Source organism: Trachymyrmex cornetzi, unplaced genomic scaffold (assembly GCF_001594075.2).
Source record: "Trachymyrmex cornetzi isolate Tcor2-1 unplaced genomic scaffold, Tcor1.1 scaffold82, whole genome shotgun sequence".
Lineage (NCBI taxonomy): Eukaryota > Metazoa > Arthropoda > Insecta > Hymenoptera > Formicidae > Trachymyrmex > Trachymyrmex cornetzi.
The window spans coordinates 1,311,486-1,326,408 of NW_017300158.1; the positions used below are offsets into that span (position 1 = coordinate 1,311,486).

At 37.9% G+C, this 14,923-nt stretch overlaps 1 protein-coding gene across 1 annotated transcript; it reads left to right on the plus strand.

Annotated features, from left to right (window-relative positions):
* The first annotated feature begins 548 nt into the window (after positions 1 to 548).
* LOC108768674 (uncharacterized) lies at positions 549 to 14,580 on the plus strand. The gene is made up of 5 exons (XM_018519194.1): positions 549 to 993; positions 6,284 to 6,525; positions 11,860 to 12,000; positions 12,342 to 12,479; positions 13,119 to 14,580. Exons 1-5 carry the CDS (start codon positions 672 to 674, stop codon positions 13,320 to 13,322), a joined length of 1,047 nt encoding a protein of 348 aa, XP_018374696.1. The 5' UTR covers positions 549 to 671; the 3' UTR covers positions 13,323 to 14,580.
* Positions 14,581 to 14,923: the final 343 nt, after the last annotated feature.

Consider the following 14,923-nt stretch of genomic DNA (forward strand, 5'->3'; position numbering starts at 1 on the left):
TTGGATTGACCGCGAACTCTCTTACTTCGTACCTTGGATATGACAAATCAGTTAGTGGCCAGCATCTTTTGAAAGCAAATTTACCTTTCCAATTAGAAAGTGAAATATAGCCCTGTGAAGGGCTTTGGAATCGATACAGGAAGGAAACAGACAATCGACAGCGAGAAAGTGAAGGACAACCGAAAAAGAAGAATCTTAAAAAATAGAAGAAAACGTGCAAGGACTACCCTTAACAGTATATCCCTTTGATCTTTTTCTTCTTCTCGAATATCCCCGCCACCTTATCAAGCACCCCCTCTCCCCTCTTTCTCTCTCAGGATCCCATAACCCCTCTACCCCCTCATATAAGAATCAGTGCATCGCGTGTGCTGGGACCAGTGCCAAACGGATTGTGAATCTGTGCAGACTGTTTTTCGATTGTGACAACCCTTCAGGTGATCAGAATCGGTGGCGTATCGTGCGACTGAACGTTGGAGCACACGCGCACCGTCCGCGGTATCCATGTCTATACACATATGTAGATGTATATAACGCACGTGTATCTATTACTTACATACATACGTGCTGATCGCTGACGCGAGGAGACCCGCGAAGGATACACCGGCATTACTCCTGCCTTGAGGCTGTGCGTTCGCGAGTGTTCGCGTGATAGATAGCGTTATGCGATCACGATGATTGTGAAGAACGCGATAGAAAATCAATTGATGCCAATGGAGATCATACTCACCCGCGATCAGAGGACTACGTCTCACCGGGTCCATGACCAGGCGAGTCCTGTTATGCGAGTCAACGCGCTGATATCAAAGTCGGCGATCTCATCGTTGGAACAAACCAAATATCAGGGCATCGTCGCGAGACGTCATTGCATTAAAGCGATAACCGCGAAAATGCTCAAACGAGAGAAAAAGAGTGATTCGCACCTCATGCCAACATTTTATCATGACCGAAGAACACAACATTCTAACGCATTCTTCAGCGTACTCAGATTTCTAAGTAAGTCAAAAGTTACCATCACATATACACATACATATACAATTGTAGTTTGTGATGACACTGAAAGCACTAGATGCTAGCAACGATAATTGTAAATGTATATACGAATAAACGTCAATATTGTAAATATTAAAAAATCGTTTATTACAATTAAAAAGAAGATACATTGAGATTTTTAACCGGGAAATTATCAATTAATTGCAAATTACCCTGGTTCATAAGTCGAAATCAAGTTAATATCGATTGATTTGATATCGACTATATTTTCTATTGATCTTCGAAAAAGATCGACGTTTCATCAGCATCGATAAAATATCGATCTTCTTTCGAAGATCAATAGAACATGTAGTAGATATCAAATCAAACGGTCCTAAAAATCAATCGATTTCAAATCGACTTGTGAACCCGGGATATGTATAGTAAATTATTTCTTTTTTAATGTAATATAAAATGAGTTGTAGCAGGTGCAACATTGAGTGTCACACGAAAGAAATATCTTTATTGTGTTCTGATACAGTATATGCTACGTCGATTGATTCGAGGTCGTGAATGCAGCAAAATGCATTACGTAATTTTAATAATATTTCGGTTGTTGCATTGTACTGTTCTATCTTTGCAGCGTGGTCGTTGTCAATATAAAAGTTGCATCCTCTTTCCGGTTGCAAGGCTTTCTCCGAATTGATTTAGAAATCATATCAGGATTTGCTACATTTGCATCAAGCCAGTTGTTTATATCCCTCACTTCTTATTAACCTTTCGCAACATCGACAAGGAAATATATAGATTGACTTCGCGAGTATATCTACCGAATATAAATGTTGTATCTCTAGGATTCAGCCAAATTTTCTATGAGAACTTCCGTACGTTAGTCACAATTCGAAATGAGAAATACCGATTCGTATGTAAAAGTAGAACTCGAGAATCCTATTACTTGACTAACATCGATAAACTTGAGTATGACTCGTAAATCTGCACTCGAAACGGATTATGACCTGATGGTAAAACCCGCGTGTGTCTCGAAACCTTAATCATTGAACGGTGCTCGTCTCGTGATAAGTATCATTACAATACACGAGTCTAAGTACACTTATCGATCTACAAGTATACGTAGTTTTATTTTCCTCAAGCGTTAATGAAAATTTCAAATTTTTTATATTCATGAAAATTATAAGTTTAGCAACTTTCTTATTAACATCTTAGTAACATTGTGCAATTCTTTGAGTTTTTAAACATATTTATTCACTATTTTTTTATAATATTAAAATCTATTGCATAATACCTGTTATAAATAACTTCTGACTTGTAAATATCACTGTACAAGGAATATATCGCAAAAATTAAATTAAATTATTTTTAAAAAATTAATTTTAAAAGTAATGTTTTAATATGAATTATTTTTAGAAATATATAATAACAAAATATCTCCTTTTGACGCGTTGATAAGGTAAAAAATGTAATAAGCGTGACATTACGCTTTTTTTTATTTAGTTTACTGTCGCTCATGTCATTCTCTTTTGCAACTTTGACGTCATTTTCGAGCATGCCGATGAAGTATTAGTCATCCGCCTTGTAACGGTCCTCCTTATCGATTCTTCGTTTGCAAGTTTGCGAATCTTAAGTCTATACGCGTTTTCGTTTACTGTCTTATCAGCTTCTTCCAAATTCTCAGTAAAATTGAGAAGAGCGTATAATAGGAGATCTGGATTTCCCAGAATGAATTCAAAACACGGCACGTGCCAGGACGTGCGGTATATTTGCCTCCGTCCGCCCACCTGTTGAACAGCGAGGGTCCTACAGGTGGTTTAAATCCTTAAGTTCTACGAACTGTGAAAAGATGAACCTACAAGTTGGTCCTTCAGGAATCTCGGTTAGATGTCTATATATTTTTGTATTTTTAAATGACATAATATATAGCGTTTCGTTGCTTTTATTCTTAAATAAAACGAAACTTCTCAGAACAAGCCGGTACATTGATACAACTTCATATTTACAATAGTGGGAACTTAATGTATTCACTATATTCTTTTATGACGATGAGAAATTGTGTGTGTATGTGATAGAATAATTTATAATAAATTGTCGAACATATATGCGCACCGCGGGTTGCGACCTACCGCAACGTGCTTCGGTCCGTAGACACGAACGGAAGAAAAGGGAGTAGCGGGTCGGGCGTAATGGGGTATAATTGTCGCAAGCAATGCGAGGACAGTGCGTCATTACCGCATTTTTCACCATCTTTCTTGTTGGCCGACAGCAGAGATGCGCTTTGCACCGGTGTTCACCGGCTTTGCGCGCCATACTTTTTTCAACGCGGCCGCGGGTTCTTAGGAATTTCGATGGAACGCCGTCGTTGAGAGTCGTCGTTGAGGTAGGCCCTCGTAATATCGATGATATGTAGACGGCACTGGGGAAAGTATAAAGAAAGGTAAAATCGCATCAAACCCCATCATCTGCCGAATGTTTCACAGAGATGAACTTTTCTTACTGATAACAGTAATTGTGACAAAGAGGGTATACACTTAATATATTTAATTCTTTTTAGAGAATTATGTAGATTAAGAAAATATTGATATACATAATGGATTGACCAATACATAAAAAAAAGTAATGTTCATCAGAAATAGTTTGAGAACAATAGTTTTCCGCCATACGGCACATCGACGTATTTCTGCGAAAAACAATTAAAATCCTGACGCGTAGTTCCTGAATTAGGTAAATGAGAGAATAAGTTTTGAGCGGCAAGATCGCAGCCGGCTTTTAAATTTCTTTCTGCTCAAGAATAAGAACTCGTTTGAAAGTATACCTGTATCATCGTATCCCTTTCTCCGCTGACAAATTTGACCGATCGTGGAACTCTAATCGCATAGCAATTAAATGCCTATGAGAAAAAAAGAAGACGGAGTAATTAAAGAAATAAGAGAAAGTAAGTGATGTCTTCAAACCGACAAGTAAGGAGATACGTTCGTGAATAGCCGAGATTATTTACGTGGATTACTGCGAGATTTGCGGAGCGATAAAAATACTTGCAATCGAACGACTGTTTCTCGAGATACGATCTTTTTCGTATATGGCGAAAAATATATTGCAAGTACACGTGTCTCTCCTAACATCATTAGCGAACATTAATTGGACGCTTTCCGCCAGGATTGTTGCCCTTTCGAAATTTCTTCTTCTTTTCTTTTTAATAAAAATAAAGTGTAAAAAGCTTTTATTGATTGTTGTATATTACACAACTGCGTTGTATATTACGAAAAAGGGGGAATCGGTACAACATGCTTTTATAATATACGTCATTGCAACAATAATATCATATATATATCAAAAAATTCACATGATTTAGTTCCCCGTTTATTTCTTATTCCATGTATCATACACGAAAAGAACGGTTTTACCGAAATATCTAAAAATTTAACTACAGGTATACACGTTTAAAAATAGTTTTGTTGGATCACCAAAATAATTATGTAAAACACTTAAGCCGTTGATAACAATTCTACAAAAGTAACATTTTAGCAATCGGTTTTGATTTGAAAATAATTTTTAGATTTGTCTAACTAAATTTTTCGACATTTCAGCAAAACTATTCTTTCCCTATAGATGGTTGTGTGACTTATCTATATTAAAATGTAAATTCCAGCACATATTAAACGCTTATCACGTCTTTGCGATTGATTCTGTAAACCAGTAACGCATCGTAGCATATTAACGTTAAAAATTACGACAATGTGTTCACCGTTGACCGACACGGTTTTGCGTCGTCACTTTGGGGCGCAAACTTCCCTGCGGCAAATTGCTCTCTCATCGCAACGCAGAACGCACTTAAGAGCCGCTCATTAATATGCGTTAAGTGTTCGAGGCGTCTCCCTATGCCCCGTCCCACTCCTCGTTTTCTCTACATCTCGCTCTTTTTCCGTCTGCATTTCTGTCTCCCTTCGTTTGTACGGCGCGTCCGTCGGCTGCATCATGCGTTCATGCACATTAAAATTAAATTCGTTAGCGCCTGTGGATGGTACGACACACCTCCGGTTTTCGGTCGCACGCCTGTTCGTCCCGATGAACTAACGATATAAATCAAAGAATTGAAGTTATGTAAAACTTCAACTCTTTGATATTCTAAAACAGTATCGTTACTGATTGCAAAACACTGTATTACTGATAATTCGACCTGATAAGTGTTCAAAATACGATAAATGTTATCAAATAATAATGATAAAATCAATCGATAAAAGAAAATAATGTTTGATTTCGTAATTTTCTTATTAATAGATAACAGTTGATTTCAGAGAAGAGGAAAAAGTTCCGAAATAATATATGCATAGGTAACCGATAAAATCTATAATATTGATAAATGTAGAATGCTGTATATCTTACGAAACTTGATTTAACTTCAAATCAACATTGCACTTAGCAGTGTCCGTTTGATGTATACATCGCTCGATTTTTGAAACCTTCAAAACGATGATGAAGGAAGGAAGGGGAAGGGGAATATGGATTAAACGCGGACAACACGTATGCGGTGGCCTCCCGTCGTTATACATCCTTCAAATGCGTACGCAACTGTGGATGGTTTGTCGTCGTACCGCTGCACGTGATCCGAGGCCCCTCATCAAGGGTCGTAACTCGCGTAATAATGCGACGACGAATTCGCGGGGATGTAATTCGACGTGCGGTGATCTTGAAACTGCCGGATGATCATAAGACGGTCCCGATCGGAATCTACCATTTAGGCGCTTACTATCGACGAGTGAGTCCCCGAGGGTGGAAACAGAGGGCCAATGAGCCGGAAGCTCAATGATAATTTCACGCAGGCATCTCGCGGCTCTCACGTCAAATCGTGATTACCACCAGATCATTGAGCAGTATCTTCGATTTTTCCTTTTTTAAGATTCTGACAATTCCGTTAATGATGCCCCTACACAAGTTAATCTTCATTGCGGAAAGGGTCCAATCCTGTGGCACTCGCTCGCTGCTACGGATCTTCGATGGAGCCATATTAACGTAACTGTTTCCGCAATCTTTATAGAACTTACTATCGTATATACAATGTACTAAAATGGCGAGACTAATGTCATTAAAAAATAAAAGATATATGAATCATTCTGATTATTCGGTGAAAGCACTTACTATAAGAAACTGGAACATTTTAATATTTAATTAGCTAGTTATTCAAGTGGCACTTTAATAGCATAGAATAAAAACGGATTTCATACTGTGATCGTTAATTTAATTATAATGTATATAATATGGATCATTAAAGTAAGAAATCTAAAGTGACTATTTTTGTTTCCAGGGTTAGGCTGTGCGTTGGTGATTATACTAACGACGCTGTCAGTGCGAAGTGCTCCGATAATGAATTCCCCGAACAAAACGGACGATATGAAATGGGTGAATCCTTGTGGCGTCTCTACCAAATTACGAACAAACGGCTCCAATCCGGACATTGCTCAGTTGGAGGACCATGATCTCCTCAACCAAATAGTACTCCAAGCGAGAACAGCATTAAAACATGCACAACTATTTAGAGATGAATTTGTAAGTAATATAGAATACATATGTTTCTCTCTCTCTGTCATGTATTCTACATTGTCGTCTTCTTCGAGAATTTTGACTGTGTATTTGTTTTTCGTGTGTACTAATTATAATTCACGTTGATACGAAATTGATACGATATTTTATTGAAAAATTATGAATATCAACTCTTTAATAATTACTTAATATGACCTCTTGGAGGGGATCGGATAGAGTGAAGGAACTTCGAGCGGAAGGAGGTTATGGTAGTATTTCCGGTCATCCAAACGTTCGATCGCAGTTCCATGAGTTAGATCTTAGAAGATTCCAATCTTATAAATCGTGTTGCGTCTTTATATTAATTGCAAACGTCTCATTAAGAATTTTATTTTTGCCTATTGTAAAAGTGTAATATATATAATAATGAACATTATAGTTTACTTTAAATTTCCAAAATGAAGATGTAAATTTGATTTCAGTACAGCTCCCTTTTCAAATTATAAATTTGTATCAAATTTTCTAAATTTACGTTAAATTGAAAAGTTTTTATTTATATTACATTTTACTTAATAGTTGGATAATTATTTATTCTTTATTCTGAATTATCTATTCAACTATTATGCATTTTAAAGTTGCGATTGAATCTTGAATTCTGGAAATAATCGATTTTATAAGGCAGATAGGTACATACGACAGCGAGAAATTTTTATTTCGAAAGAATCTTCCCAACCAATCGTACCTTATTATCTCTGACCAAGGACAATAAATCACGCACCAGACCCGAGCGGTTTCTCAAGGTTTCTCTTTAAGAGCAATCCAAAAAAGAGATCGACTCGAAAACCGCAGAAACAGAGATGATGTTTCGCATTTTAAATTTTATTTGTTTTTCAAGAAATATTATCTGACAGTTTTATGTGTAATCCGCTTAAAACGCACTTGTTGACTTTATTCCTTTCAATTATATATAAAAAATTTAGATTTTTGATGTAAAAAGATTTAGACTTGAAAAATACCAGACATGAGAAAACGCCATTGATTAATTTCCTAAACGATTGCGTTTCGCCAAATAATGGTACCCAGAAATAAATACTCACGATTGATCGCTGAACAACATCAGTTAAGACCAGACAAAGACCGTCCTCCACTCTCGTGAACGGTGTTTACCTAGGCGAAGCGAGTATATGACCGAGTAAATTAGCATTCGTCGCGTGCATCGAGAAAGGGTATTTCTGCCTCTTCGCATTATAGGGTCCGTTTCGCCCTAGGGCTCCGGCTGAAGGCGGTTAAAAAGCGTTCCCGTTACATCATCGCGCAGCGATACCGGATACCGATGTTTTTTAAGTCAGCGCATAATCCGATATCATACCAGCCGTAGCTCGCTTCTACCCTTGACAAGAAAGACAATAAATCGCGCACGTGTAAATACCTCGCCACTTGCGACATATAAAAGATGGCATGGAAAAGGAGTGAAGTCATAGTTGAACATGATGACAGGGAAGAATCAAGTTTCTTTCCTCGCCGTTCGGGCTCACTGTGCTCGCGGCGAGGCTATGAGCTCCAGGGGCGCCTTCCTCCACTGATATCAACTTGCGGCGACACACTGTCTGATGGTCCAGTGTCTTCACCGTCCGACACTCGTTATCGGTTCAGCGTAGGCCGTCTACCGGCAGGGAGAGAAAGGAGTAGATTAGCCAAGGATACTGAGAACGGCGGAAGTCTCACGGCCATGTATCTTTCGCGTGCGTGGCGCGAACGCGAAGGAAATCATCCGCGGCGAACCTCGCGATCTATTGCAACTGACAAAACTATTCTTCCAAGAAATTTCCGGGATAATTGAAAATCTTTAAAGTACAATCGTCAACTCGATCTATCTGTTACATCTTTCTATCGTTCGTACATTCTTTAAATTTTTATTGTTTTCTCATACGACGTACGACAATTCATCATCTTTATACCGTCTGAATAATTTATAAATCGAATTTATTCGTCTGCAATTCGCAATTCGCAAATAGCGATAGATAGTCTATGTTTTCGCGCGTGTGCAGACGCCAGTACGTGAAGGAATCGGATAAAATATCGGAAGCGAAGGATTCCAATAAATCAGAATCGGAAGCTGCCCCCTCTCCACCGAGGATGGGTACCTGTACGCCACACTGGCACACCGCCTGCATACTAAAGCCCAGACCGGATATACAACCTGCCAGTGCATGTATTCGCCTCGATACATACGACACATATCTCCTATCATGGTATACTGCTGTATTCTAATGTCCACTCCCATCGTTCCTTTGCACGATGATATATTTTTCGAACGCGATCGTGATTGTTCAATATAACTTATGAAGTCTACAGACTTATGAAAAAACGGATCTCACGAATATTATCACAAAGATCAGAATTAACTTAATATAATGTTTCTATATCAGCAGAAATCTAAGAAACTGTTCAATCAATATAGTGCTTGCAATTAGAATTTATCAACAACATTATAGAAATAATCGACTCAAGAGATTTATTTATAGGACGTGAACTATTCGATCGACTCTCAAAGCTATCACACCAAAATTTTATAACTTCTAATAAGCGGTGCAGTAGTGATGCCGCGCTAGAAGAAAGACTGAAAGACTAATTGATTTTGACGGGTCCTCGGCAGCGCCGCGCGGAGACCATACCTATTCTTGCCAGCCTACTTCCTGCCAGCTTCCAGCCCGGTTTTACGATTATTCGTGCTCCAGTGTGGCCGACGAGACTTTTACGAGGCACAAAAGACCCGCGGCACAGATTTGTCCGCCGTCAGTGGTTGTTAGCGACAATTCCTTTCATTCTACCCTTTTTGTTTCGCTTTACCACCTTTCCCGTGTTCGTTCCTTGCTCTCGCAATCTCTCCTCGTATTTATATATCTCGCGGCGAAAATGCATGGAGAATATTCAAGGCGTGAAACAAAGATCACGGCGATCATTTTGGAACTTCGTGACTTCTAACACTATTTTCCGTATCGTACTAAAACAAAAATTGCCGAAGTATCGATTCCTAAGCGGATTGAGAGCCACCACATCGTGAATGTAACCAACACATCATAAAACGCGACGATAAAAACGAGTTCTTTTCGGCACCTGAAAGGAGGAAAGGCGGACGCGGGTTCAACTCCATTCGTAGGTAGACGCGTAGGTCTCGCTAATGTATTTATTAGAGACTGCTTACACAAAATTACCGTAAAATTCTATTTAATTACCCATCAGATTCCTCATTACGTATACCTACACGATGACGCAATTAATGGCCGGTTACCGTGAGTATTTAATATTTTTCGATACAAAGTGTGGGTTTAAAAGTTATCTTTGTATCCTCTTGGACGCTTTCGTAACAACCCGGGGCGTGAGAAGGGCCGATCACTGATCGGCGCACGAGTGCCCGCAGGTACACAAGATCGAACATGCCATAACGAGGGAATGAATTTAATGAATGACTACCGCGATGCCGCCTTTCTATGGGCTACCCTTGCTAGCCACGAATTTCCGCCGCTATCGTGCCTTCGAAATCCATTTGTCGTCACGTATGCTTACTTTCCACTTGAACATGCCGATATTTTCGTTCATTAACCTGCACGTGAATTCATTCTTATTTTTCCGTGGCGTCGCATATGCGTTAGAGAGAAGTCTTCGAGGATAGATGATTTATCAAGCTATGCAATATGTGGTTCTTGGCAGCGTGGTTCTTAGGAATGTTGTTTGCGATCAAAGGTATTATCGTATTCGCAGGTCATACGAGAGTAGTAAGAGTAGTGTCGTACGATGATACACTTTTATTCCTACTTGAGATAAGTGTTACAATGCGTTATCTACACTGGAATCCAAGATATAAGATCGATGAGACCAAATCATTTTTCCGCACATAGGATAACATGTGCAGAATTCTGGATAATATGTGTCAATGTAAAATATTAACACGGGAATTCTTTTGTGAAACGGTTATTTGAGTCTTCAAACCATATCGCGATTGTTCGTCATAATAAGAGGCCGATGACCTATACCATAGCCTCGAAGGCTTATGGGACTGAAATATCAGTGTATCGTGAAACATAAATACAAGATAATATAAAAATTATATAATTTATTATGTAGTATATAATAAATCTTAATTTTATAGAGTAACAGTAGGGTAACAGTAAACAGTAGGGTTTATTATTCTTCCTTAGAATCTGATGTCAAATGCAATGGAACAATTTTCTACATCAAATTATGATACGAAAATGAAACGCGAAAAGTGACTTCCAATATGTTATGCAAGCTTATGTAGCATGTTTCCCTCGCTCTCTATTTCTCGCACTTCCCGGCTCAACGGATGATTCATAATGACTCGTCCGATGTAAGCGATCTCTGATGGGACAATTAGTGTGTCTCGGCTGGCGCCCGAGTTTCCAAGTAATTTCTGGGTAAAGGACTAAGCTGGCTTTTGTTAGCTGACCCATCTCGGTATTCCCGAAAAGTCAGCGTGCCAGTGGCTGCTTGTGGCACGCGCTCTCCCGCATAGAGAGCCGGCACGAACTGTCGTGCGTTACTCACGCAGCAGTTCGCACGACCGACTGCGTTTTCATCGTACCAGGAACGAGGGATATCGGGAGACTGATCGTATACGAGGTGTTGCACGGCGTATAATCGGTGACTAAACTCGCTGACATCCAGTGGCGTCGCTTCGCTGCACTATTACGAGAAATTAACGCGAGCGAGTCGGTACTTGCGCTGGCAATAGTGCTGGCACAATTGGCGGATACCTGGAAATACAATAAGAGCAACGCGGTGCACTAGTTCGTGATCCTTTCGCGAAGTGACAATATAAAGTGACAGTGAGATACACTGCTGTCAAGATATAAAAGCGCCGGCTGTGTACGCATTGCGTTCTTGCTAAATTGTACTAATATTTTTCAAAGAATATTTTTCAACAAAAAGTGTATACAATATCGTATCACAACATATATGGTTACAAAAAATATTATTAATTAAAATGTATTATTTATTATTTAATATCATGCTATTAAATAAGCATGATTATACCCTTTAAGAAAATAGAATAGACAGCGACATCATGCTTTTATACATGCATGTCACGTATTGTTTTATATACATACCTTAATCTATTCCCGTACGCAACGAATATGAGAGATATGCAGAACGATATAGCAATAACGCGACACCCACGCGGAATAATTTTTCTCAAATTTCCGCGAGATTACACGCACTAAGAAGACGACGATAAGGAAACTTGATAGTCCCGCATATCTTTCTTCGATGTTGCGGCTCCTTTTTTGAGAGAAACGATGTATCTAATCGTGCTCATGTTTTTCTTCTATGATTTTGCAGATCAGACAAACTTTCAAGACGGACTTCGCCAGCGTCCACAATATGTGGAAGAAATATCATTACGCTTGGCTGCCTACACGATCTGAAATACCCAAAGAACTGGGAGAGGTACTGGATAAGGAACATCTTAACAAATTGGATGTACGTTATCAATTAATTTATCTGTCGTTTTATCTGTCTGCGTAATTATTGTTTACAATCTATTACAATACAATAACTTATTGAAAGTATATATATGTAGGTGAGTCAATAAGTACCTTAATTTTTGCAATCTTGATTGTTAAAGATAAAATTAAAGTTGCTTACTGACTAACCTGTTGTACATACACACACATTCATACACATACGCATATTTCATACGTATATGTTCTTTTTCTTTAAACGTATAATATATATTTTTTCACGACACTTACATGTACATGAATAATTACACACCTATAAATAGATGATTAACGGTATGTTCGGATTTATATATTTTTCAGATTAACACATCTCTCGTCGATGCGTATGAATATATGCAGAAATATGCGGTGGGCTTAGAGCAGGTAGTTTTGGATCAAAAGGATTATCAGCCTAAGTATCATCAGAAATTCACAGAAGCCGAATGGAAACTTCGAGCGGTAAGTTCAGTTTTGGGATTATCTTAAATCCGTTATCTTCCTAAATAATTATGTTGAGCCATGAGTATTCGATCCGTAACTCTTTCTCGGTGTGCGGTATAAAAAAGAACTGCTGTACGCGACTTTCACAATAACATCGGCACAATTGGCCTGAATTATTCTGCCTTCTGTTGCTGCAAGTACGATAAAAGACGTTTCGCCAAGTTTTACGATCATTTTACGTAAAGGTTGAGACGTTGAAGATCGTCGCTAACTGCCATTTTATTGACCATTCCGGCAAATAGCTTTGGACGTGCTCAAGTTCCTATTGGAGTTTCTTGCGTTTTTCAGTTTTTTTTTATGTACATCAACTTCAAAAGCACAGATTTTGAAACATTCCAGAAATCAGTCACCGCCTATTGAAAATCATTAACAATGTTTATCTTGATCCTCGTATTTAAGTACAAGACATGTTACTTTTGTGGCAATTAATTTTAAATTAGTAATTCCATTTATATACATATAAAATTAGAGTAACTTTACATAGATGTTAAAAACTGCAAAATACTTTAATGCCGTCAATTTTTATTAAAAACTTTTATCATAATATATTTCTCAATTACAAGCGTTTTTAATATCCTGATGCTTCTCTTTTCTCAGGTTCTGTGTGAGATCCAAGTTGCTATAGAAGAACGTAGTGTAACGCGACGGCCGGACGTCACTCGAGATGTTATGACATCTGATTTCCGAACGATGACAGACATGACGTCCCGTGATCTGCGTGACTGGATGATTTTCCGCGAATACATGAATGGTCTCGAGTACGTGATACAAGTATTTTCACATCTACGCCTACGTTTGTAATCTGTACAATTATGAAGATCCGTAAAAAGCCAAAGAAGGGCTACCAGACGACGCTCTCATCTTACAAAATTAACGTAGTTACTGATGGCTCCATTTTCCTGAGGAAGTCAATGGAAGAGGATCTTCCCTAGATAGAAGGATCTTCCGATTATCTTCTAGTTATCATTTAAAGAGCACAATTTTAACGAAATGTGTCTCTGCAACAAGGATCGGGCTATTTGTTGGTATCGACGATGAGAATCAATATTGTCGAACTGACTGATATATACCGCATCACAGTATCTACATTAAGCTTCTATAACTTTGAAATAGAAGTGCCATCAATGCTCCCGACACTTCAATTTACCTCTTCGACACTCTTTAATGGAACTTCGTACGGAACAAGAATGGAGAAAAAAAGGAAATAAAGAAAAAAAACTGCGTCGTTATTGGTCCACTGGCTTTCGCCGTTGCAATTCACGGCCACATACACATAATCGTGCATATTCACACAAACTATGATTTCGCGCGAAGATGCCCTACAAACGCGCGTGCGTATTTGATTCTATATATGAGAAAGAAAATAGGATTATCTCTCTTTATGTAGGTTCAATGGCTCAATCGTTTAACATTGAACGTAAAATAACTCTCGAGATAATTATTACATATCACGGTTATCTTACAATCGAAGAACGTGATATCCTTTATGATCGATATTTCTTCTTTCGATACGTTATTAACATTGAACATGGCCACGATTTAATTGGCTTGATTTTCAGTAAAGACTCAAATTTTTAAATAATATTCCTCAATATGAATAAGATTTGTGACAATCACTACTGCTATAAATGATTGTTACATAAAGTATAAAAATACACATAAGATTGGAACAATTAATGAAAGTCACAGGTAAATTTTACACGAAAAATTTAAATTGATTTTTTAAGCAATGATTATTCACATCGTATTTTGCTTGTAGTAGTTTGAAAATATGAACACTTATAATACTTAACATTACACGTTCTATGCTCAGTGTAAAATGAAAAGTGATTAAGAGATTACTGATTAACTGAGAAAGAAGATAGTTAATAGGAAGGAATCCAATCTTGCTGTAGGTTCATAATGAAACAAAATATTTTGGACCTCGCAGTAATTTAGATCTCTCGTAATTAGATGCGCGTGTACGTATTACATTATGCACACAAAACTCCCACAACACCGTTGAAAGGACTCTCTTCGCGAGCGATTCATACTCCACAATCTTATATAATAATTTATTGACTACTTATATATATGTTTATACATAATATAATCATATTATATTATATGTAAAACATTATATATAATATTAGTATATCCATATTTATTCAGATTATTTATTTTATTTTTATAAAGATTTTACACTCCGATTAATTAAAGTATTTAAAGTATCTAGTTGAGCTTAAAAGTGCCTAGTGTATATGAAAGAGAGAAGGCTATATCACAATTAAGACCTCGTACATACGTGCGATTATTTTGCTCGCGTGTACGGAGTTTCATTATTACAATATTACTATCATCGTGCAAAAGGAGAAGAACGCATCCCCGCGACGAATATGTCGTGTGTCGCGCTGTTGCTACTG